The 25,950-nt window shown below is 48.2% G+C and overlaps 1 protein-coding gene across 3 annotated transcripts in view; it reads left to right on the forward strand.

Moving 5' to 3' along the window:
* The window catches only part of DENND2B (DENN domain containing 2B), a 433,939-nt gene that overhangs the window by 310,598 nt on the left and 97,391 nt on the right, over positions 1-25,950 (forward strand). For all 3 annotated transcript variants that reach the window (XM_073659026.1, XM_073659025.1, XM_073659024.1), the window contains 3 exons: positions 11,118-11,195; positions 12,311-12,451; positions 12,529-12,677. In XM_073659026.1, coding sequence (XP_073515127.1) covers positions 11,118-11,195; positions 12,311-12,451; positions 12,529-12,677 — 368 coding nt within the window. The remainder of the gene's footprint in view (positions 1-11,117; positions 11,196-12,310; positions 12,452-12,528; positions 12,678-25,950) is intronic.

The raw sequence follows: 25,950 nt of genomic DNA on the forward strand, positions 1-25,950 counted from the left end.
CGCTCATTCCCCCTTCTTCCTCCTCCCCTCATTCCCCCTTCTTCTTCCTCCGCTCATTCCCTCCTTTCTCCTCCGCTCATTCCCTCCTTTCTCCTCCGCTCATACCCCCTTCTTCCTCCTCCCCTCATTCCCCCTTCTTCCTCCTCGACCTCATTCCCTCCTTTCTCCTCCGCTCATTCCCCCTTCTTCCTCCTCTCCTCATTCCCCCTTCTTCCTCCTCCCCTCATTCCCCCTTCTTCCTCCTCCCCTCATTCCCCCTTCTTCCTCCTCCGCTCATTCCCCCTTCTTCCTCCTCCGCTCATTCCCCCTTCTTCCTCCTCCGCTCATTCACCCTTCTTCCTCCTCCGCTCATTCACCCTTCTTCCTCCTCCGCTCATTCCCCCTTCTTTCTCATTCCCTCCTTTCTCCTCCGCTCATACCCCCTTCTTCCTCCTCCTCTTCCTCTGCTCATTCCCCCTTCTTCCTCTGCTCATTCCCCCTTCTTCCTCCTCCGCTCATTCACCCTTCCTCTTCCCCTCATTCCCCCTTCTTCCTCCGCTCATTCCCTCTTCTTCTTCCTCCGCTCATTCCTTCCTTTCTCCTCTGCTCATTCCCTCCTTTCTCCTCCGCTCATACCCCCTTCTTCCTCCTCCTCTTCCTCTGCTCATTCCCCCTTCTTTCTCTGCTCATTTCCCCTTCTTCCTCCTCCGCTCATTCACCCTTCTTCCTCCTCCGCTCATTCCCCCTTCTTCCTCCTCCGCTCATTCCCCCTTCTTCCTCCTCCGCTCATTCACCCTTCTTCCTCCTCCGCTCATTCACCCTTCCTCCTCCCCTCATTCCCTCCTTTCTCCTCCGCTCATTCCCCCTTCCTCCTCCCCTCATTCCCTCCTTTCTCCTCCGCTCATTCCCCCTTCTTCCTCCTCTGCTCATTCCCCCTTCTTCCTCCTCCCCTCATTCCCTCCTTTCTCCTCCGCTCATTCCCCCTTCTTCCTCCTCCCCTCATTCCCCCTTCTTCTTCCTCCGCTCATTCCCTCCTTTCTCCTCCGCTCATTCCCTCCTTTCTACTCCGCTCATACCCCCTTCTTCCTCCTCCGCTCATTCACCCTTCTTCCTCCTCCCCTCATTCACCCTTCTTCCTCCTCCGCTCATTCCCCCTTCTTCCTCCTCCCCTCATTCACCCTTCTTCCTCCTCCGCTCATTCACCCTTCTTCCTCCGCTCATTCACCCTTCTTCCTCCTCCGCTCATTCACCCTTCTTCCTCCGCTCATTCACCCTTCTTCCTCCTCCGCTCATTCACCCTTCTTCCTCCTCCGCTCATTCCCCCTTCTTCCTCCTCCGCTCATTCCCCCTTCTTCCTCCTCCGCTCATTCCCCCTTCTTCCTCCTCCGCTCATTCCCCCTTCTTCCTCCTCCGCTCATTCACCCTTCTTCCTCCTCCGCTCATTCCCCCTTCTTTCTCCTCCGCTCATTCCCTCCTTTCTCCTCCGCTCATTCCCTCCTTTCTCCTCCGCTCATACCCCCTTCTTCCTCCTCCTCCTCCTCTTCCTCTGCTCATTCCCCCTTCTTCCTCCTCCGCTCATTCCCCCTTCTTCCTCCTCCGCTCATTCCCCCTTCTTCCTCCTCCGCTCATTCCCCCTTCTTCCTCCTCCGCTCATTCCCCCTTCTTCCTCCTCCGCTCATTCCCCCTTCCTCCTCCCCTCATTCCCCCTTCTTCTTCCTCCGCTCATTCCCTCCTTTCTCCTCTGCTCATTCCCTCCTTTCTCCTCCGCTCATACCCCCTTCTTCCTCCTCCTCCTCCTCTTCCTCTGCTCATTCCCCCTTCTTCCTCTGCTCATTTCCCCTTCTTCCTCCTCCGCTCATTCCCCCTTCTTCCTCCTCCGCTCATTCCCCCTTCTTCCTCCTCCGCTCATTCCCCCTTCTTCCTCCTCCGCTCATTCCCCCTTCTTCCTCCTCCGCTCATTCACCCTTCTTCCTCCTCCCCTCATTCACCCTTCTTCCTCCTCCGCTCATTCACCCTTCCTCCTCCCCTCATTCCCTCCTTTCTCCTCCGCTCATTCCCCCTTCTTCCTCCTCTGCTCATTCCCCCTTCTTCCTCCTCCCCTCATTCCCCCTTCTTCCTCCTCCCCTCATTCCCCCTTCCTCCTCCCCTCATTCCCTCCTTTCTCCTCCGCTCATTCCCCCTTCTTCCTCCTCCCCTCATTCCCTCCTTTCTCCTCCGCTCATTCCCCCTTCTTCCTCCTCCCCTCATTCCCCCTTCTTCTTCCTCCGCTCATTCCCTCCTTTCTCCTCCGCTCATTCCCTCCTTTCTCCTCCGCTCATACCCCCTTCTTCCTCCTCCCCTCATTCCCCCTTCTTCCTCCTCGACCTCATTCCCTCCTTTCTCCTCCGCTCATTCCCCCTTCTTCCTCCTCTCCTCATTCCCCCTTCTTCCTCCTCCCCTCATTCCCCCTTCTTCCTCCTCCCCTCATTCCCCCTTCTTCCTCCTCGACCTCATTCCCTCCTTTCTCCTCCCCTCATTCCCCCTTCTTCCTCCTCCCCTCATTCCCCCTTCTTCCTCCTCCCCTCATTCCCCCTTCTTCCTCCTCCCCTCATTCCCCCTTCTTCCTCCTCCGCTCATTCACCCTTCTTCCTCCTCCGCTCATTCACCCTTCTTCCTCCTCCGCTCATTCACCCTTCTTCCTCCTCCGCTCATTCACCCTTCTTCCTCCTCCGCTCATTCACCCTTCTTCCTCCTCCGCTCATTCACCCTTCCTCCTCCCCTCATTCCCTCCTTTCTCCTCCGCTCATTCCCCCTTCTTCCTCCTCCCCTCATTCCCCCTTCTTCCTCCTCTGCTCATTCCCCCTTCTTCCTCCTCCCCTCATTCCCCCTTCTTCCTCCTCCCCTCATTCCCTCTTCTTCCTCCTCCCCTCATTCCCCCTTCTTCTTTCTCCGCTCATTCCCTCCTTTCTCCTCCGCTCATTCCCTCCTTTCTCCTCCGCTCATACCCCCTTCTTCCTCCTCCTCCTCCTCTTCCTCTGCTCATTCCCCCTTCTTCCTCTGCTCATTCCCCCTTCTTCCTCCTCTCATTCATCCCCTTTTTCTTCTCATTGACATCCCTACGCTCAGTGCAGTCTCAGCATAAACTGTTAGATTATTGCAGCCGTATCCATTTTAGGAGCTGATTGAGAGATAATGATCATTTCTGGACCAGGCACCAGACCTTGTGTCCTCATCTTCTCCAGTTTCCCAGATTTCACAATTAGAAGTGACAAGTATCCATGAAGCTGCAGTTTTCTCTGAGCTGGGACACAATTCGGAGTCCGGTCGGAGCGATGTTTCACATGTGGACTCTAAGCTGAGCAGATATTATTCCTGGATGACTCGGTGACTCAGGAATGCGATGCTTTTACTGGCACGCAGCACCCGCGCTCTTTCCTGGTGTCTCTCCAGGACCCCTGGCCGCATACAGAATTCCTTCAGATTTGACACAATGGGGTTTAACCAAAATCCAACATACTTGACTTAATCAACGTGGCCGGCCGTCTCCTCTACCTAATATGGACAAAAGGCGATCGCGTCCCTCTGATGTGCTGAGATCTGGAAATCCGGGATTTTGCACCTGTTGCTGTGTATTTCATTGCCGTTAGATTACATGGGAAGAAATTGTCTATAAAGTTTTTACTCAGCCGAGGAGAAAAATCCCCAGGAACTTAAAGGGGTAGAAATAATTGGATCTTTGTTGTAGAAAAAAAGAAACTGCTGTGCAAGTTATCATTATAGGAAAAGAGAAACCTCGGAATCAGTGCAGACCCAAATATGCGGTTCTTTTCCGATGTGCAACACCTGTGGTTCTTTTCTCTGCCCTAATCTCCTGATACCTCCTCATACATAATCCTCAGTATATAACCTGTCCTCTCCATACATCTCTGCCCTAATCTCCTGATACCTCCTCATACATAATCCTCAGTATATAACCTGTCCTCTCCATACATCTCTGCCCTAATCTCCTGATACCTCCTCATACATAATCCTCAGTATATAACCTGTCCTCTCCATACATCTCTGCCCTAATCTCCTGATACCTCCTCACACATAATCTCCAGTATATAACCTGTCCTCTCCATACATCTCTGCCCTAATCTCCTGATACCTCCTCATGTAATCTCCAGTATATAACCTGTCCTCTCCATACATCTCTGCCCTAATCTCCTGATACCTCCTCATACATAATCCTCAGTATATAACCTGTCCTCTCCATACATCTCTGCCCTAATCTCCTGATACCTCCTCACATAATCTCCAGTTTATAACCTGTCCTCTCCATACATCTCTGCCCTAATCTCCTGATACCTCCTCATATACTCTTCAGCATATAACCTGTCCTCTCCATACATCTCTGCCCTAATCTCCTGATACCTCCTCACACATAATCTCCAGTATATAACCTGTCCTCTCCATACATCTCTGCCCTAATCTCCTGATACCTCCTCATACATAATCCTCAGTATATAACCTGTCCTCTCCATACATCTCTGCCCTAATCTCCTGATACCTCCTCATACATAATCCTCAGTATATAACCTGTCCTCTCCATACATCTCTGCCCTAATCTCCTGATACCTCCTCACACATAATCTCCAGTATATAACCTATCCTCTCCATACACCTCTGCCCTAATCTCCTGATACCTTCTCACACATAATCTCCTGTATATAACCTGTCCTCTCCATACATCTGTGCCCTAATCTCCTGATACCTCCTCACACATAATCCTCAGTATATACCTGTCCTCTCCATACATCTCTGCCCTAATCTCCTGATACCTCCTCATATAATCTCCAGTATATAACCTGTCCTCTCTATACACCTCTGCCCTAATCTCCTGATACCTCCTCACACATAATCTCCAGTATATAACCTGTCCTCTCCATACACCTCTGCCCTAATCTCCTGATACCTTCTCACACATAATCTCCAGTATATAACCTGTCCTCTCCATACATCTCTGCGCTAATCTCCTGATACCTCCTCATATAATCTCCAGTATATAACCTGTCCTCTCCATACATCTCTGCCCTAATCTCCTGATACCTCCTCACACATAATCTCCAGTATATAACCTGTCCTTTCTATACACCTCTGCCCTAATCTCCTGATACCTCCTCACACATAATCCTCAATATATAACCTGTCCTCTCCATACATCTCTGCCGTAATCTCCTGATACCTCTTCATATAATCTCCAGTATATAACATGTCCTCTCCATACATCTCTGCCCTAATCTCCTGATACCTCCTCACACATAATCTCCAGTATATAACCTGTCCTCTCCATACATCTCTACCCTAATCTCCTGATACCTCCTCATGTAATCTCCAGTATATAACCTGTCCTCTCCATACATCTCTGCCCTAATCTTCTGATACCTCCTCACACATAATCTCCAGTATATAACCTGTCCTCTCTATACATTTCTGCGGTAGTTGTAGCAGTGCTGGAGCTGCAGCGGTAGCAGTGCTGGTGCGGCAGCGGTAGCAGTGCTGGTGCGGCGGCTGTAGCAGCGCTGGTGTGGCGGCTGTAGCAGCGCTGGTGTGGCGGCTGTAGCAGTGCTGGAGTGGTGGTTGTAATAGTGCTGGAGTGGTGGTGGTAGCAGTATCATTACTGGTGTGGTGGTTGTAGCAGTGTTGGTTTGGTGTTTGTAGCAGTGCTGGAGCGGCAGCGGTAGTAGTGCTGGAGTGGTGGTTGTAGCAGTGCTGGAGTGGTGGTGGTAGCAGTGCAGGAGTGGTGGCTGTAGTAGTGCTGGATCGGCGGCGGTAGCAGTGCTGGATCGGCGGCGGTAGCCGTGCTGGAGTGGTGGTTGTAACAGTGCTGGAGTGGTGGTTGTAGCAGTGCTGGAGTGGTGTCTGTAGCAGTGCTGGATCGGCGACGGTAGCAGTGCTGGATCGGCTTCAGTAGCAGTGCTGGAGTGGTGGTTGTAGCAGTGCTGGTGTGGTGGTTGTAGCAGTGCTGGTGTGGTGGCTGTAGCAGTGCTGGAGCAGCGGCGGTAGCAGTGCTGGAGTGGTGGTTTTTATAGTGCTGGAGTGGTGGTGGTAGCAGTAGCAGTGCTGGAGTGGTGGTGGTAGCAGTACTGGAGTGGTGGTTGTAGCAGTGTTGGTGTGGTATTTGTAGCAGTGCTGGTGTGGTAGCTGTAGCAGTGCTGGAGCGGCGGTGGTAGCAGTGCTGGAGTGGTGTTTGTAGCAGTGCTGGAGCGGCGGTGGTAGCAGTGCTGGAGTGGTGTTTGTAGCAGTGCTGGAGCAGCGGCAGTAGCAGTGCTGGAGCGGTGGCGGTAGCAGTGCTGGAGTGGTGGCGGTAGCAGTGCTGGAGTGGTGGCGGTAGCAGTGCTGGAGTGGTGGCAGTAGCAGTGCTGGAGTGGCGGCGGTAGCAGTGCTGGAGTGGCGGCGGTAGCAGTGCTGGAGTGGCGGCGGTAGCAGTGCTGGAGTGGCGGCGGTAGCAGTGCTGGAACGGCGGCGGTAGCAGTGCTGGAACGGCGGCGGTAGCAGTGCTGGAACGGCGGCGGTAGCAGTGCTGGAGCGGCAGTGGTAGCAGTGCTGGAGCGGCGGCGGTAGCAGTGCTGGAGAGGCGGTTGTAGCAGTGCTGGAGCGGTGGTGGTTGTAGCAGTGCTGGTGTGGTGGTTGTAGCAGTGCTGGAGTAGTGGTGGTTGTAATAGTGCTGGAGTAGTGGTGGTTGTAGCAGTGCTGGAGTAGTGGTGCTTGTAGCAGTGTTTGTGTGGTGGTTGTAGTAGTGCTGGAGTGGTGGCTGTAGCAGTCTGGTGTAGTGGTTGTAGCTGTGTTGGTGTGGTGGTTGTAGCTGTGTTGGTGTGGTGGTTGTAGCAGTGTTGGAGTGGTGGTTGTAGCAGTGTTGGTGTTGTGGTTGTAGCAGTGTTGGTGTGGTGGTTGTAGCAGTGTTGGTGTGGTGGTTGTAGCAGTGTTGGTATGCTGGTTTTAGCAGTGCTGGAGTGGTGGTTGTAGCAGTGCTGGAGTGGTGGTTGTAGCAGTGCTGGAGTGGTGGTTGTAGCAGTGTTGGTGTGGTGGTTGTAGCAGTGCTGAAGTGGTGGTTGTAGCAGTGGTCGTTCTAGCAGTGCTGGAGTGGTGGTTGTAATAGTGCTGGAGTGGTGGTTGTAGCAGTGTTGGTGTGGTGGTTGTAGCAGTGTTGGTGTGGTGGTTGTAGCAGTGTTGGTGTGGTGGTTGTAGCAGTGTTGGTGTGGTGCTTGTAGCAGTGCTGCAGTGGTGGTTGTAGCAGTGCTGGAGTGGTGGTTGTAGCAGTGCTGGAGTGGTGGTTGTAGCAGTGCTGAAGTGGTGGTTGTAGCAGTGCTGGAGTGGTGGTTGTAGCAGTGTTGGAGTGGTGGCTGTAGCAGTGTTGGTGTGGTGGTTGTAGCAGTGCTGGTGTGGTGGTTGTAGCAGTGCTGGTATGGTGGTTGTAGCAGTGCTGGAGTGGTGGTTGTAGCAGTGCTGGAGTAGTGGTTGTAGCAGTGCTGGAGTGGTGGTTGTAGCAGTGTTGGTGTGGTGGTTGTAGCAGTGTTGGTGTGGTGGTTGTAGCAGTGTTGGTGTGGTGGTTGTAGCAGTGTTGGTGTGGTGGTTGTAGCAGTGCTGGAGTGGAGGTTTTAGCAGTGTTGGTGTTGTGATTGTAGCAGTGTTGGTGTTGTGATTGTAGCAGTGTTGGTGTGGTGGTTGTAGCAGTGTTGGTGTGGTGGTTGTAGCAGTGTTGGTGTGGTGGTTGTAGCAGTGTTGGTGTGGTGGTTGTAGCAGTGTTGGTGTGGTGGTTGTAGCAGTGTTGGAGTGGTGGTTGTAGCAGTGCTGGAGTGGTGGTTGTAGCAGTGCTGGAGTGGTGGTTGTAGCAGTGCTGGAGTGGTGGTTGTAGCAGTGCTGGAGTGGTGGCTGTAGCAGTGTTGGTGTGGTGGTTGTAGCAGTGCTGGTATGGTGGTTGTAGCAGTGTTGGAGAGGTGGTTGTAGCAGTGCTGGAGTAGTGGTTGTAGCAGTGCTGGAGTAGTGGTTGTAGCAGTGTTGGTGTGGTGGTTGTAGCAGTGTTGGTGTGGTGGTTGTAGCAGTGTTGGTGTGGTGGTTGTAGCAGTGTTGGTGTGGTGGTTGTAGCAGTGCTGGAGTGGTGGTTGTAGCAGTGTTGGTGTTGTGGTTGTAGCAGTGTTGGTGTGGTGGTTGTAGCAGTATTGGTGTGGTGGTTGTAGCAGTGTTGGTGTGGTGGTTGTAGCAGTGTTGGAGTGGTGGTTGTAGCAGTGTTGGAGTGGTGGTTGTAGCATTGTTGGAGTGGTGGTTGTAATAGTGCTGGAGTGATGGTGGTAGCAGTGCTGGAGTGATGGTGGTAGCAGTAGCAGTGCTGGAGTGGTGGTTGTAGCAGTGCTGGAGTGGTGGTTGTAGCAGTGCTGGAGTGGTGGTTGTAGCAGTGTTGGTGTGGTGGTTGTAGCAGTGCTGGAGTGGTGGTTGTAGCAGTGCTGGAGTGGTGGTTGTAGCAGTGCTGGAGTGGTGGTTGTAGCAGTGCTGGAGTGGTGGTTGTAGCAGCGCTGGAGTGGTGGTTGTAGCAGCGCTGGAGTGGTGGTTGTAGCAGCGCTGGAGTGGTGGTTGTAGCAGCGCTGGAGTGGTGGTTGTAGCAGCGCTGGAGTGGTGGTTGTAGCAGCGCTTGAGTGGTGGTTGTAGCAGCGCTGAAGTGGTGGTTGTAGCAGCGCTGGAGTGGTGGTTGTAGCAGTGGTGGTGTGGTGGTTGTAGCAGTGCTGGAGTGGTGGTTGTAGCAGTGCTGGAGTGGTGGTTGTAGCAGTGCTGGAGTGGTGGTTGTAGCAGTGTTGGAGTGGTGGTTGTAGCAGTGTTGGAGTGGTGGTTGTAGCAGTGCTGGTTTGGTGGTTGTAGCAGTGCTGGAGTGGTAGTTGTAGCAGTGCTGGAGTGGTGGTTGTAGCAGTGTTGGTGTGGTGGTTGTAGCAGTGCTGGAGTGGTGGTTGTAGCAGTGGTGGTTGTATCAGTGCTGGAGTGGTGGTTGTAATAGTGCTGGAGTGGTGTTTGTAGCAGTGTTGGTGTGGTGGTTGTAGCAGTGTTGGTGTGGTGGTTGTAGCAGTGTTGGAGTGGTGGTTGTAGCAGTGCTGGAGTGGTGGTTGTAGCAGTGCTGGAGTGGTGGTTGTAGCAGTGCTGGAGTGGTGGTTGTAGCAGTGCTGGAGTGGTGGCTGTAGCAGTTTTGGTGTGGTGGTTGTAGCAGTGTTGGTGTGGTGGTTGTAGCAGTATTGGTGTGGTGGTTGTAGCAGTGTTGGTGTGGTGGTTGTAGCAGTGTTGGTGTGGTGGTTGTAGCAGTGTTGGTGTCGTGGTTGTAGCAGTGCTGGAGTGGTGGTTGTAGCAGTGTTGGTGTGGTGGTTGTAGCAGTGTTGGTGTGGTGGTTGTAGCAGTGTTGGTGTGGTGGTTGTAGCAGTGGTGGTTGTAGCAGTGTTGGTGTGGAGGTTGTAGCAGTGCTGGAGTGGTGGTTGTAGCAGTGCTGGAGTGGTGGTTGTAGCAGTGCTGGAGTGGTGGTTGTAGCAGTGCTGGAGTGGTGGTTGTAGCAGTGCTGGAGTGGTGGCTGTAGCAGTGTTTGGTGTGGTGGTTGTAGCAGTGCTGGTGTGGTGGTTGTAGCAGTGTTGGTGTGGTGGTTGTAGCAGTGCTGGAGTGGTGGTTGTAGCAGTGCTGGAGTAGTGGTTGTAGCAGTGCTGGAGTGGTGGTTGTAGCAGTGTTGGTGTGGTGGTTGTAGCAGTGCTGGAGTGGTGGTTGTAGCAGTGCTGGAGTGGTGGCTGTAGCAGTGTTGGTGTGGTGGTTGTAGCAGTGTTGGTGTGGTGGTTGTAGCAGTGTTGGTATGGTGGTTGTAGCAGTGCTGGAGTGGTGGTTGTAGCAGTGCTGGAGTGGTGGTTGTAGCAGTGTTGGTGTGGTGTTTGTAGCAGTGCTGGAGTGGTGGTTGTAGCAGTGCTGGAGTGGTGGTTGTAGCAGTGTTGGTGTGGTGGTTGTAGCAGTATTGGTGTGGTGGTTGTAGCAGTGTTGGTGTGGTGGTTGTAGCAGTGTTGATGTGGTTGTAGCAGTGCTGGAGTGGTGGTTGTAGCAGTGTTGGTGTGGTGGTTGTAGCAGTGTTGATGTGGTGGTTGTAGCAGTGCTGGAGTGGTGGTTGTAGCAGTGTTGGAGTGGTGGTTGTAGCAGTGCTGGAGTGGTGGTTGTAATAGTGCTGGAGTGATGGTGGTAGCAGTAGCAGTGCTGGAATGGTGGTTGTAGCAGTGCTGGTGTGGTGGTTGTAGCAGTGCTGGAGTGGTGGTTGTAGCAGTGCTGGTGTGGTGCTTGTAGCAGTGCTGGAGTGGTGGTTGTAGCAGTGCTGGAGTGGTGGTTGTAGCAGTGCTGGTGTGCTGGTTGTAGCAGTCCTGGTGTGCTGGTTGTAGCAGTGCTGGTGTGCTGGTTGTAGCAGTGCTGGAGTGGTGGTTGTAGCAGTGCTGGAGTGGTGGTTGTAGCAGTGCTGGAGTGGTGGTAGCAGTAGCAGTGCTGGAGTAGTGGTTGTAGCAGTGCTGGAGTGGTGGTTGTAGCAGTGCTGGAGTGGTGGTTGTAGCAGTGCTGGAGTGGTGGTTGTAGCAGTGCTGGAGTGGTGGTTGTAGCAGTGCTGGAGTGGTGGTTGTAGCATTGCTGGAGTGGTGGTTGTAGCAGTGCTGGTGTGGTGGTTGTAGCACTGCTGGAGTGATAGTTGTAGCAGTGCTGGAGTGGTAGTTGTAGCAGTGCTGGAGCAGTTGTGCAGCGGAGCGTTCCTCACCACCCGTCGAGCTTCTCTGAGCCTTGAAATCAATCTGAGAATAACACTGAGTGTTTCTGGATTAGAATTAATATCAGTGACCGCTGCAAATTACAGGTTGGAGACCCCAAATTACAGCCTGCGGAGCCACCACAATATGATAATGAGAGAGGAGGACGGCCGCCATCATTTTGAGTAAACCTCATAATATCAGCGGATGTTCCCCTGTGAGGGTCATGATGGTAGTGCTGGCCCGTGTCACTATTAAAGGGGATGTAAACTTTTGCAATCAGTTGATTTTTCACTGCTGTAACATTTACTAATGTGTTTTTGTGCTGGTTGTAGAGTGTGTGCTCGGCGAAGCGCCGGGATCTGACTTGTATCATCTCTCTCACAGCCCAGCGGGAAGGGTCCGCGGCTCCCCGAGGTTTACTGTGTCATCAGCCGGCTGGGATGCTTCGACCTGTTCTCCAAGGTAAGAGGAGGCAGCGGCATCCGGGTACATGAAAAAACAAACATCTGGGGCAAGCACAAACCGTACATTCATCAAGCCGCCAGGCGCCATTATGTGCAGCCCTCGTGCAAATGTTCGGCTTTTATTCCTCTGCTCCAAAATGTCAAACTACAGCAAATTCTCCCACGACATTTCGCATTGGGTAATTTCAGACCCTTTTTGCCCTCTGTTTTTGTCCATGTGCGTCATTCTATAGACTCGTATGATCAGTTGTGTTATATGCCATATTTAATTTCTCATGGCTTTACAGGGGTTAATTACCGTTTTTGATTATTGTAACTGCACAGAGCCCACCCTTGGCTTATAGGGGTATTCCAGAATGGCGCCTCTTAATGGGTCCTAGGGTCTCCCTGATCTAGGAGAGCAGTCACAGGCCTGTGTATTTTTTTGCTTTTGTGCTTTATTCTTTCTCCTCTTCGTCCAAGAGCCATAACTTTTTGACTTTTGTTGACTTCGCCATACGAGTCTTGTTTTTTTTAAAAAAAAAACGACAAAAAAAGTTGTGTGGATACAACTTGTTTTTGCCAACAGATTGTTGCTGGATCCGTTCTGACGGATGATTACTGGACATGTGAACAGAGCCTTACTCCTCTGACCCCTCCGTGAGGGACCACAGTGTCTGCTGTGATCAGCAGTCGCCTCTGCCGTCCTCGTGCCCGGAGGGGCAGGTAGCGCCCTCTTGCAGTGTTTCGGTGCTCTTGCAGCTATACCTGGTGCCAGCGCATTCACTGTGCGCCCAGTATGAGGACGGGGAGACGTCCTGCTGAGTTCCAGGTCAGACCGCTGAGTGCTGTAATGCTGGCGCTCTCTTCATTACATCCCCATGCTGCTGGGAGCGCAGAGCTCGCTGGTGTTTGTGTTGGCGCCAGTTATTACAGTGGAGACTCGCTGAGTGCCGGCTCATCTGACTCCACACTACAGACGTTGTAGATCCTGATACAGATGTAGCAGAGCTCGGCTTGTCTCCATGCCTGGGATTTCAGTAGTGTGACTCCTTGTTGGAGGGCCTATCCTGGCGCTTCTCTTGCCGTCCCTTCGCTTTTATTGTAAATAGTGACATCTTTTTTTCTCCGCAGATCTTGGATGAGGTGGAGCGGAGGAGGGGGATTTCTGCTGCGCTTGTCTACCCATTTATGAGGAGTCTGATGGAGTCTCCCTTCCCGGCTCCTGGGAAGACAATCCGAGTGAAGACATTCCTCCCAGGCGCAGGGAATGAGGTACTGGAGAGGAGTAATATCTTTAGCGCCCCCATGTGGTCACCTGCACATTTCATTACTCTTCATTGTCACTTTAGATCATCGAGCTGCGGAGACCGATGGATTCACGGCTGGAACATGTGGACTTCGAATGTCTCTTCAGATGCCTCAGTGTCCGGCAGATCATCCGGATATTTGCCTCGCTGCTGCTGGAGAGAAGAGTCATATTTGTGGCTGAGAAGCTGAGGTAAGGCCTGGTGCTGACAACAGCTACTCTGTGGGTGAAAGAAATTGAGGCTCTGCTGTATTTAGTGCTTGGAGTCTGCAACCTGCGGCTCTCCAGCTGTGGGAAACTATAAGGCTGTATGCACACTGTGCATTTTTCTTGCGTTATTAAAATAAAAACACCTTATATTCACCTGTACGCCGTAATCCCGATGTCTCACGGCGATCCGATCACCCGGCAGCTGGCAATACACTGACAGGAGCGCGATCGCTCCCAGCAATGTATAGCGCTGAGCTGCCGGGACTGAAGTCACTGGAGTTCATCAGCTGAAGAGCTCTGGTGACCTCATTTATGTAATCGGTGCTGTGTGCAACACTGATGCAGTAAGTGAGGGCACCGGAGCTCTCAGCTGATCTTCAGTTGATGAACTCCATTGACCTCAGTCCCAGCAGCTCAGCGCTATACACGGACAGGAGTGATTACACTCCTGTCAGTGTATACAGTGCTATCCTTTTCAAGAGTCACACCAGTGATTGCTGGTGTCACTGCTGTAGAAGTGATCCAGATCTCTGTTGGACACTCGGGATTTTGTCATCACGGCGGACAGGTGAGGGATATGGTTGTTTTTTATTTTTGGCTTCTTACAGGAGACGAGGGCATCGGGGATTAGTTGTTAGGTGAGTATACGGTGTTTTTTATTTTTAAATACATAATGAAAACTGTGTGGAATTTTATTTAAAATAAAAGACTTTATTGTGGCCTTGTTTTTATTTAAAAACTTTACTAGGGGGTTAGTAATGGGGGAATCTTATAGACGCCCTCCATTACTAAGCTGGGCTTCATGTCAGCTGCCAATACAAGGCTGACATGAACCCCAACCCTATTACCCCACTTGCCACTGCACCAGGGTAAGTGGGAAAAGCGGAGGCGAAGCGCCAGATTTGGCGCATCTTATGGATGCGCCAGTTCTGGGGCGGATGAGAGCTGATATTATTAGCCTCAGAGGGGGCAGGATCCATGGCCCCTTCCCTGGCTATTAATATCAGCCCGCATCTGTCTGCCTAGCCTTTGCTGGCTAGATTTTATAGGGGGACCCTACGTCAATTTTTTTGTGGGGTCCTAGCTTGTGAAGGCTAAGCAAACTGCTGTGGGCTGTTATTAATAGCCACGGAACATTTTTGGCTAATGGCCCCTTCCTCGGCCGTAGCAGCGCTTTGGACACAGCATATTTTTGCTGCGTCCAAAACGCTGTATTCCATTGAATGTAGGTAAACCCGGATGTGTTCACTGAACCACGTGGATTTACCGCAGTCAATACATTCTAGTAGTCAAATTTCTGTTGCGGAAACTAGTGACTCCGCAAGAGAATTTGACATGCTGCGGTCCTGAAAGACGCTCCGCATGTCAGTGTCCATGGGTGATCTGCAGCCTCAGATGCACACATAGTGGACATGGGATTTCTAGAAATCCCATCCACTATACTGTAACATCTGGCCGCTGCGGCCTGCGGGTTTGACGCTGCATAAATACGCAGCTTCGAACTCGCAGCATTTCCTGATCATGGGCATGTACTTAAACTCACCCGCAGCATGTTAATTTCTGTAGCGGAAACGCTAGTCTCTGCTGCAGATTTTTACCAATTGAAATGTCATTACATGTGGTGGATCCACATGTACTGACAAAACAAGTGCAGCATTAGAACACAGCTTTTTAGATGCAGCAAAAATACGCTGCGTCCAAAGCGCTGCTAGTTGCGAATCGTGGGGACATAGCGGCTAACCAAACAGCTGTGAGCTGTAAATAATAGCCAGGGAACATGTTCGCCTTCCTAGGCTAAAAGTCAAACACCAAGCCCTTTGTTTAGTGATGAAGAGGTGTCGTTTAGTGCTGAAGAGGTGTCAACCAGACACCCTCATTACTAAACCTGTAAGTAAAGAGTTAAATAAACACACACACTGAGAGTAAAACATTTTATTTGAAATACAACAGACACATTCTTTAATCATTTAAATTAACCAATATACTCACCCCGGGTCCAGTGGTAATCCCAGGGTTAAAGCGATGTCCCATGTTTCTTTTTTCAAATATCTTTATTTAGCACCTAAAAGGACTCATTGCTGTACACAAACGGACCAAAATCGCGGCAAAACACACGTCTTTGGCGCAGCGTTTTTTCCTGCCAAAAAATGTAGAAATCTTGCAGAAATTTCTACAATCAAATCCTGAACGTGCGCACATAGCCTAACCCCCAGTATGGGTAGAGTGACCTCACAGAGATGGAGCAGCAGGGTGATGATGTCTCAGAGAGAGAAGGGTGTGGTGGTGATGTCATAGAGAGAGAGGAGAAAGGTGATGATGTCACAGAGAGAGAGAGAGGAGAAGGGTGGTGATGTCACAGAGAGAGAAGGGTGGTGATGTCACAGAGAGAGAGGAGAAGGGTGGTGATGTCACAGAGAGAGAGAGAGAAGGGTGGTGATGTCAGAGAGAGAGAGGAGAAGGGTGGTGATGTCACAGAGAGAGGAGAAGGGTGGTGATGTCACAGACAGAGAGAGAGACGGGTGGTGATGTCACAGACAGAGAGGAGAAGGGTGGTGATGTCACAGAGAGAGAGAGAGGAGAAGGGTGGTGATGTCACAGAGAGAGAGAGAGGAGAAGGGTGGTGATGTCACAGAGAGAGACGGGTGGCGATGTCACAGACAGAGAGGAGAAGGGTGGTGATGTCACAGAGAGACGGGTGGCGATGTCACAGACAGAGAGGAGAAGGGTGGTGATGTCACAGAGAGAGAGGAGAAGGGTGGTGATGTCACAGAGAGAGACGGGTGGTGATGTCACAGGCAGAGAGGAGAAGGGTGGTGATGTCAGAGAGAGGAGATTGGTGGTGATGTCACAGAGAGAGAGAGAGGAGAAGGGTGGTGATGTCAGAGAGAGAGGAGAAGGGTGGTGATGTCACAGAGAAAGACGGGTGGTGATGTCACAGACAGAGAGGAGAAGGGTGGTGATGTCACAGAGAGAGGAGAAGGGTGGTGATGTCACAGACAGAGAGGAGAAGGGTGGTGATGTCACAGAGAGAGGAGAAGGATGGTGATGTCACAGAGAGAGAAGGGTGGTGATGTCACAGACAGAGAGGAGAAGGGTGGTGATGTCACAGAGAGAGGAGAAGGGTGGTGATGTCACAGACAGAGAGGAGAAGGGTGGTGATGTCACAGAGAGAGGAGAAGGGTGGTGATGTCACAGAGAGAGGAGAAGGATGGTGATGTCACAGAGAGAGGAGAAGGGTGGTGATGTCACAGAGAGAGGAGAAGGCTGGTGATGTCACAGAGAGAGACGGGTGGTGATGTCACAGACAGAGAGGAGAAGGGTGGTGATGTCACAGACAGAGAGGAGAAGGGTGGTGATGTCACAGATAGAGACGGGTGGTGATGTCACAGACAGAGAGGAGAAGGGTGGTGATGTCACAGAGAGAGAGGAGAAGGGTGGTGATGTCACAGAGAGAGGAGAAGGGTGGTGATGTCACAGACAGAGAGGAGAAGGGTGGTGATGTCACAGAGAGAGGAGAAGGCTGGTGATGTCACAGAGAGAGATGGGTGGTGATGTCACAGACAGAGGAGAAGGGTGGTGATGTCACAGAGAGAGAGAGAGGAGAAGGGTGGTGATGTCACAGAGAGAGACGGGTGGTGATGTCACAGACAGAGAGGAGAAGGGTGGTGATGTCACAGAGAGAGGAGAAGGCTGGTGATGTCACATAGTGTCATGTATAGGGCAGGGAATAATGTGTAGGGGCAGTGTACACTCCTGAGCTGACTCCAGGGATCTTGTCGTATCTCTGTCACTATATAGATCTGAGCGCCGTCCTGGCTGTACGGTCGTGTAGAGCTCTACATTCACTCTCACTCCTCCCGGCTGAGCGCGGGGCCACATTACTATGGATATATCCAGACATGGAGGCGTGGGAAGTGGAAGGACACAGTCCTGCCCGAAATGTCTCCGTCCAGCTCAGTCCCTGCAGTGACGACTCCGCAGCATCATGGACGGCGGCGCGGGTGAGTCCCTGCTGTCCTGATACGTGGATTTACTACAACTAAGCCGCTGTTAGTGGCATCACACGGCAGAGCTGGACGTCTGTCATCTGTGTCATCACTGACCACGAGGGGACATTCATACAGGATGGATGTTACCCAAACTCCATGTTAATGCCAAAGACAGTCGGCTTCCCATGTCCATCATGAGATCCCATAAAGACCCAGCACCGGATCTGTGAGATAAATCCTGCACCGATACTGACACTACTAGTGTTCACCCCAGAGCGGTGCTGCCACCTACAGGTGGAATTAGGAATAGCACGGACGCTTCAGAGGACTGCGACTATACACCATATGGGACTCTCTCCATTATACAAGCCTCTAACCCCAAGACACAATAGTACTGGAGCGTTATATCAGTACTGGAGCGTTATATCCGTACTGGAGCATTATATCGGTACTGGAGCATTATATCCGTACTGGAGTGTTATATCCGTACTGGAGCGTTATATCAGTGCTGGAGCGTTATAAGAGGCTGATATCAGTCACATATGGTGTAATGTCTGGAGGTTATATCAGTGCTGGAGCGTTATAAGAGGAGCTGATATCAGTCACATATGGTGTAATGTCTGGAGGTTATATCAGTGCTGGAGCGTTATAAGAGGAGCTGATATCAGTCACATATGGTGTAATGTCTGGAGGTTATATCAGTACTGGAGCGATATAAGAGGGGCTGATATCAGTCACATATGGTGTAATGTCTGGAGGTTATATCAGTACTGGAGCGTTATAAGAGGGGCTGATATCAGTCACATATGGTGTAATGTCTGGAGGTTATATCAGTACTGGAGCGTTATAAGAGGGGCTGATATCAGTCACATATGGTGTAATGTCTGGGGGTTATATCAGTACTGGAGCGTTATAAGAGGGGCTGATATCAGTCACATATGGTGTAATGTCTGGAGGTTATATCAGTACTGGAGCGTTATAAGAGGGGCTGATATCAGTCACATATGGTGTAATGTCTGGAGGTTATATCAGTACTGGAGCGTTATAAGAGGGGCTGATATCAGTCACATATGGTGTAATGTCTGGAGGTTATATCAGTACTGGAGCGTTATAAGAGGGGCTGATATCAGTCACATATGATGTAATGTCTGGAGGTTATATCAGTACTGGAGCGTTATAAGAGGGGCTGATATCAGTCACATATGGTGTAATGTCTGGAGGTTATATCAGTACTGGAGCGTTATAAGAGGGGCTGATATCAGTCACATATGGTGTAATGTCTGGAGGTTATATCAGTACTGGAGCAATATAAGAGGGGCTGATAACAGCCTCATATGGTGTAATGTCTGGAGGTTATATCAGTACTGGAGCGTTATAAGAGGCTGTTATCAGTTACATATGATGTAATGTCTGGAGGTTGTATCAGTACTGGAGCGTTATAAGAGGGGCTGATATCAGTCACATATGGTGTAATGCATGGAGGTTATATCAGTACTGGAGCGTTATAAGAGGAGCTGATATCAGTCACATATGGTGTAATGTCTGGAGGTTATATCAGTACTGGAGCGTTATATGAGGGGCTGATATCAGTCACATATGGTGTAATGTCTGGAGCGTTATATCAGTACTGGAGCGTTATAAGAGGCTGATATCAGTCACATATGATGTAATGTCTGGAGGTTATATCAGTACTGGAGCGTTATAAGAGGGGCTGATATCAGTCACATATGATGTAATGTCTGGAGGTTATATCAGTACTGGAGCGTTATAAGAGGGGCTGATATCAGTCACATATGGTGTAATATCTGGAGCGTTATATCAGTACTGGAGCGTTATAAGAGGCTGATATCAGTCACATATGATGTAATGTCTGGAGGTTATATCAGCACTGGAGCGTTATAAGAGGCTGATATCAGTCACATATGGTGCAATGTCTGGAGGTTATATCAGTACTGGAGCGTTATAAGAGGCTGATATCAGTCACATATGGTGCAATGTCTGGAGGTTATATCAGTACTGGAGCGTTATAAGAGGAGCTGATATCAGTCACATATGATGTAATGTCTGGAGGTTATATCAGTACTGGAGCGTTATAAGAGGCTGATATCAGTCACATATGGTGTAATGTCTGGAGGTTATATCAGTACTGGAGCGTTATAAGAGGGGCTGATATCAGTCACATATGGTGTAATGTCTGGAGGTTATATCAGTACTGGAGCGTTATAAGAGGGGCTGATATCAGTCACATATGGTGTAATGTCTGGAGGTTATATCAGTGCTGGAGCGTTATAAGAGGGGCTGATATCCGTTACATATGATGTAATGTCTGGAGGTTATATCAGTACTGGAGCGTTATAAGAGGCTGATATCAGTCACATATGATGTATTGTCTGGAGGTTATATCAGTACTGGAGCTTTATAAGAGGGGCTGATATCAGTCACATATGATGTAATGTCTGGAGGTTATATCAGTACTGGAGCGTTATAAGAGGAGCTGATATCAGTCACATATGATGTAATGTCTGGAGGTTATATCAGTACTGGAGCGTTATAAGAGGAGCTGATATCAGTCACATATGATGTAATGTCTGGAGGTTATATCAGTACTGGAGCGTTATATGAGGGGCTGATATCAGTCACATATGGTGTAATGTCTGGAGGTTATATCAGTACTGGAGCGTTATAAGAGGGGCTGATATCAGTCACATATGGTGTAATGTCTGGAGGTTATATCAGTACTGGAGCGTTATAAGAGGCTGATATCAGTCACATATGATGTAATGTCTGGAGGTTATATCAGTACTGGAGCGTTATAAGAGGCTGATATCAGTCACATATGGTGTAATGTCTTGAGGTTATATCAGTACTGGAGCGTTATAAGAGGGGCTGATATCAGTCACATATGGTGTAATGTCTGGAGGTTATATCAGTACTGGAGCGTTATAAGAGGCTGATATCAGTCACATATGGTGTAATGTCTTGAGGTTATATCAGTACTGGAGCGTTATAAGAGGCTGATATCAGTCACATATGATGTAATGTCTGGAGGTTAAATCAGTACTGGAGCGTTATAAGAGGGGCTGATATCAGTCACATATGATGTAATGTCTGGAGGTTATATCAGAACTGGAGCGATATAAGAGGGGCTGATATCAGCCTCATATGGTGTAATGTCTGGAGCGTTATATCAGTACTGGAGCGTTATAAGAGGCTGATATCAGTCACATATGATGTAATGTCTGGAGGTTACATCAGCAGTGGAGCGTTATAAGAGTCTGATATCAGTCACATTTGATGCAATGTCTGGAGGTTATATCAGTACTGGAGCGTTATAAGAGGGGCTGATATCAGTCACATATGGTGTAATGTCTGGAGGTTATATCAGTACTGGAGCGTTATAAGAGGGGCTGATATCAGTCACATATGGTGTAATGTCTGGAGGTTATATCAGTACTGGAGCGTTATAAGAGGGGCTGATATCAGTCACATATGGTGTAATGTCTTGAGGTTATATCAGTACTGGAGCGTTATAAGAGGGGCTGATATCAGTCACATATGGTGTAATGTCTGGAGGTTATATCAGTACTGGAGCGTTATAAGAGGCTGATATCAGTCACATATGGTGTAATGTCTTGAGGTTATATCAGTACTGGAGCGTTATAAGAGGCTGATATCAGTCACATATGATGTAATGTCTGGAGGTTATATCAGTACTGGAGCGTTATAAGAGGGGCTGATATCAGTCACATATGATGTAATGTCTGGAGGTTATATCAGAACTGGAGCGATATAAGAGGGGCTGATATCAGCCTCATATGGTGTAATGTCTGGAGCGTTATATCAGTACTGGAGCGTTATAAGAGGCTGATATCAGTCACATATGATGTAATGTCTGGAGGTTATATCAGTACTGGAGCGTTATAAGAGGAGCTGATATCAGTCACATATGATGTAATGTCTGGAGGTTATATCAGTACTGGAGCGTTATAAGAGGAGCTGATATCAGTCACATGATGCAATGTCTGGAGGTTATATCGGTACTGGAGCGTTATAAGAGGGGCTGATATCAGTCACATATGGTGTAATGTCTGGAGGTTATATCAGTACTGGAGCGTTATAAGAGGGGCTGATATCAGTCACATATGGTGTAATGTCTGGAGGTTATATCAGTACTGGAGCGTTATAAGAGGCTGATATCAGTCACATATGGTGTAATGTCTTGAGGTTATATCAGTACTGGAGCGTTATAAGAGGCTGATATCAGTCACATATGATGTATTGTCTGGAGGTTATATCAGTACTGGAGCTTTATAAGAGGGGCTGATATCAGTCACATGATGCAATGTCTGGAGGTTATATCGGTACTGGAGCGTTATAAGAGGGGCTGATATCAGTCACATATGGTGCAATGTCTGGAGGTTATATCAGTACTGGAGCGTTATAAGAGGAGCTGATATCAGTCACATATGGTGTAATGTCTGGAGCGTTATATCAGTACTGGAGCGTTATAAGAGGCTGATATCAGTCACATATGGTGTAATGTCTGGAGGTTATATCAGTACTGGAGCGTTATAAGAGGGGCTGATATCAGTCACATATGGTGTAATGTCTGGAGGTTATATCAGTACTGGAGCGTTATAAGAGGGGCTGATATCAGTCACATATGGTGTAATGTCTGGAGGTTATATCAGTGCTGGAGCGTTATAAGAGGGGCTGATATCCGTTACATATGATGTAATGTCTGGAGGTTATATCAGTACTGGAGCGTTATAAGAGGCTGATATCAGTCACATATGATGTATTGTCTGGAGGTTATATCAGTACTGGAGCTTTATAAGAGGGGCTGATATCAGTCACATATGATGTAATGTCTGGAGGTTATATCAGTACTGGAGCGTTATAAGAGGAGCTGATATCAGTCACATATGATGTAATGTCTGGAGGTTATATCAGTACTGGAGCGTTATAAGAGGAGCTGATATCAGTCACATATGATGTAATGTCTGGAGGTTATATCAGTACTGGAGCGTTATATGAGGGGCTGATATCAGTCACATATGGTGTAATGTCTGGAGGTTATATCAGTACTGGAGCGTTATAAGAGGGGCTGATATCAGTCACATATGGTGTAATGTCTGGAGGTTATATCAGTACTGGAGCGTTATAAGAGGCTGATATCAGTCACATATGATGTAATGTCTGGAGGTTATATCAGTACTGGAGCGTTATAAGAGGCTGATATCAGTCACATATGGTGTAATGTCTTGAGGTTATATCAGTACTGGAGCGTTATAAGAGGGGCTGATATCAGTCACATATGGTGTAATGTCTGGAGGTTATATCAGTACTGGAGCGTTATAAGAGGCTGATATCAGTCACATATGGTGTAATGTCTTGAGGTTATATCAGTACTGGAGCGTTATAAGAGGCTGATATCAGTCACATATGATGTAATGTCTGGAGGTTAAATCAGTACTGGAGCGTTATAAGAGGGGCTGATATCAGTCACATATGATGTAATGTCTGGAGGTTATATCAGAACTGGAGCGATATAAGAGGGGCTGATATCAGCCTCATATGGTGTAATGTCTGGAGCGTTATATCAGTACTGGAGCGTTATAAGAGGCTGATATCAGTCACATATGATGTAATGTCTGGAGGTTACATCAGCAGTGGAGCGTTATAAGAGTCTGATATCAGTCACATTTGATGCAATGTCTGGAGGTTATATCAGTACTGGAGCGTTATAAGAGGGGCTGATATCAGTCACATATGGTGTAATGTCTGGAGGTTATATCAGTACTGGAGCGTTATAAGAGGGGCTGATATCAGTCACATATGGTGTAATGTCTGGAGGTTATATCAGTACTGGAGCGTTATAAGAGGGGCTGATATCAGTCACATATGGTGTAATGTCTTGAGGTTATATCAGTACTGGAGCGTTATAAGAGGGGCTGATATCAGTCACATATGGTGTAATGTCTGGAGGTTATATCAGTACTGGAGCGTTATAAGAGGCTGATATCAGTCACATATGGTGTAATGTCTTGAGGTTATATCAGTACTGGAGCGTTATAAGAGGCTGATATCAGTCACATATGATGTAATGTCTGGAGGTTATATCAGTACTGGAGCGTTATAAGAGGGGCTGATATCAGTCACATATGATGTAATGTCTGGAGGTTATATCAGAACTGGAGCGATATAAGAGGGGCTGATATCAGCCTCATATGGTGTAATGTCTGGAGCGTTATATCAGTACTGGAGCGTTATAAGAGGCTGATATCAGTCACATATGATGTAATGTCTGGAGGTTATATCAGTACTGGAGCGTTATAAGAGGAGCTGATATCAGTCACATATGATGTAATGTCTGGAGGTTATATCAGTACTGGAGCGTTATAAGAGGAGCTGATATCAGTCACATGATGCAATGTCTGGAGGTTATATCGGTACTGGAGCGTTATAAGAGGGGCTGATATCAGTCACATATGGTGTAATGTCTGGAGGTTATATCAGTACTGGAGCGTTATAAGAGGGGCTGATATCAGTCACATATGGTGTAATGTCTGGAGGTTATATCAGTACTGGAGCGTTATAAGAGGCTGATATCAGTCACATATGGTGTAATGTCTTGAGGTTATATCAGTACTGGAGCGTTATAAGAGGCTGATATCAGTCACATATGATGTATTGTCTGGAGGTTATATCAGTACTGGAGCTTTATAAGAGGGGCTGATATCAGTCACATATGATGTAATGTCTGGAGGTTATATCAGTACTGGAGCGTTATAAGAGGAGCTGATATCAGTCACATATGATGTAATGTCTGGAGGTTATATCAGTACTGGAGCGTTATAAGAGGAGCTGATATCAGTCACATATGATGTAATGTCTGGAGGTTATATCAGTACTGGAGCGTTATAGGAGGGGCTGATATCAGTCACATATGGTGTAATGTCTGGAGGTTATATCAGTACTGGAGCGTTATAAGAGGGGCTGATATCAGTTACATATGATGTAATGTCTGGAGGTTATATCAGTACTGGAGCGTTATAAGAGGCTGATATCAGTCACTTATGGTGTAATGTCTGGAGGTTATATCAGTACTGGAGCGTTATAAGAGGCTGATATCAGTCACATATGATGTAATGTCTGGAGGTTATATCAGTACTGGAGCGTTATAAGAGGGGCTGATATCAGTCACATATGGTGTAATGTCTGGAGGTTATATCAGTACTGGAGCGTTATAAGAGGCTGATATCAGTCACATATGATGTAATGTCTGGAGGTTATATCAGTACTGGAGCGTTATAAGAGGGGCTGATATCAGTCACATATGATGTAATGTCTGGAGGTTATATCAGTACTGGAGCATTATAAGAGGGGCTGATATCAGTCACATATGATGTAATGTCTGGAGGTTATATCAGAACTGGAGCGATATAAGAGGGGCTGATATCAGCCACATATGGTGTAATGTCTGGAGTGTTATATCAGTACTGGAGCGTTATAAGAGTCTGATATCAGTCACATTTGATGCAATGTCTGGAGGTTATATCAGTACTGGAGCGTTATAAGAGGGGCTGATATCAATCACATATGGTGTAATGTCTGGAGGTTATATCAGTACTGGAGCGTTATAAGAGGGGCTGATATCAGTCACATATGGTGTAATGTCTGGAGGTTATATCAGTACTGGAGCGTTATAAGAGGGGCTGATATCAGTCACATATGGTGTAATGTCTGGAGGTTATATCAGTACTGGAGCGTTATAAGAGGGGCTGATATCAGTTACATATGATGTAATGTCTGGAGGTTATATCAGTACTGGAGTGTTATAAGAGGCTGATATCAGTCACATATGATGTATTGTCTGGAGGTTATATCAGTACTGGAGCTTTATAAGAGGGGCTGATATCAGTCACATATGATGTAATGTCTGGAGGTTATATCAGTACTGGAGCGTTATAAGAGGAGCTGATATCAGTGACATATGATGTAATGTCTGGAGGTTATATCAGTACTGGAGCGTTATAAGAGGAGCTGATATCAGTCACATATGATGTAATGTCTGGAGGTTATATCAGTACTGGAGCGTTATAGGAGGGGCTGATATCAGTCACATATGGTGTAATGTCTGGAGGTTATATCAGTACTGGAGCGTTATAAGAGGGGCTGATATCAGTTACATATGATGTAATGTCTGGAGGTTATATCAGTACTGGAGCGTTATAAGAGGCTGATATCAGTCACTTATGGTGTAATGTCTGGAGGTTATATCAGTACTGGAGCGTTATAAGAGGCTGATATCAGTCACATATGATGTAATGTCTGGAGGTTATATCAGTACTGGAGCGTTATAAGAGGGGCTGATATCAGTCACATATGGTGTAATGTCTGGAGGTTATATCATTACTGGAGCGTTATAAGAGGCTGATATCAGTCACATATGATGTAATGTCTGGAGGTTATATCAGTACTGGAGCGTTATAAGAGGGGCTGATATCAGTCACATATGATGTAATGTCTGGAGGTTATATCAGAACTGGAGCGATATAAGGGGCTGATATCAGCCTCATATGGTGTAATGTCTGGAGCGTTATATCAGTACTGGAGCGTTATAAGAGGCTGATATCAGTCACATATGATGTAATGTCTGGAGGTTATATCAGCAGTGGAGCGTTATAAGAGTCTGATATCAGTCACATATGATGCAATGTCTGGAGGTTATATCAGTACTGGAGCGTTATAAGAGGGGCTGATATCAGTCACAGATGGTGTAATGTCTGGAGGTTATATCAGTACTGGAGCGTTATAAGAGGGGCTGATATCAGTCACATATGGTGTAATGTCTGGAGGTTATATCAGTACTAGAGCGTTATAAGAGGCTGATATCAGTCACATATGGTGTAATGTCTTGAGGTTATATCAGTACTGGAGCGTTATAAGAGGGGCTGATTTCAGTCACATATGGTGTAATGTCTGGAGGTTATATCAGTACTGGAGCGTTATAAGAGGCTGATATCAGTCACATATGATGTAATGTCTGGAGGTTATATCAGTACTGGAGCGTTTTAAGAGGCTGATATCTGTCACATATGGTGTAATGTCTGGAGGTTATATCAGTACTGGAACGTTATAAGAGGGGCTGATATCAGTCACATATGATGTAATGTCTGGAGGTTATATCAGAACTGGAGCGATATAAGAGGGGCTGATATCAGCCTCATATGGTGTAATGTCTGGAGCGTTATATCAGTACT

Source organism: Phyllobates terribilis, unplaced genomic scaffold (assembly GCF_046119375.1).
Source record: "Phyllobates terribilis strain yellow unplaced genomic scaffold, ASM4611937v1 Scaffold_13__5_contigs__length_258822181, whole genome shotgun sequence".
Taxonomy (NCBI): Eukaryota; Metazoa; Chordata; class Amphibia; order Anura; family Dendrobatidae; genus Phyllobates; species Phyllobates terribilis.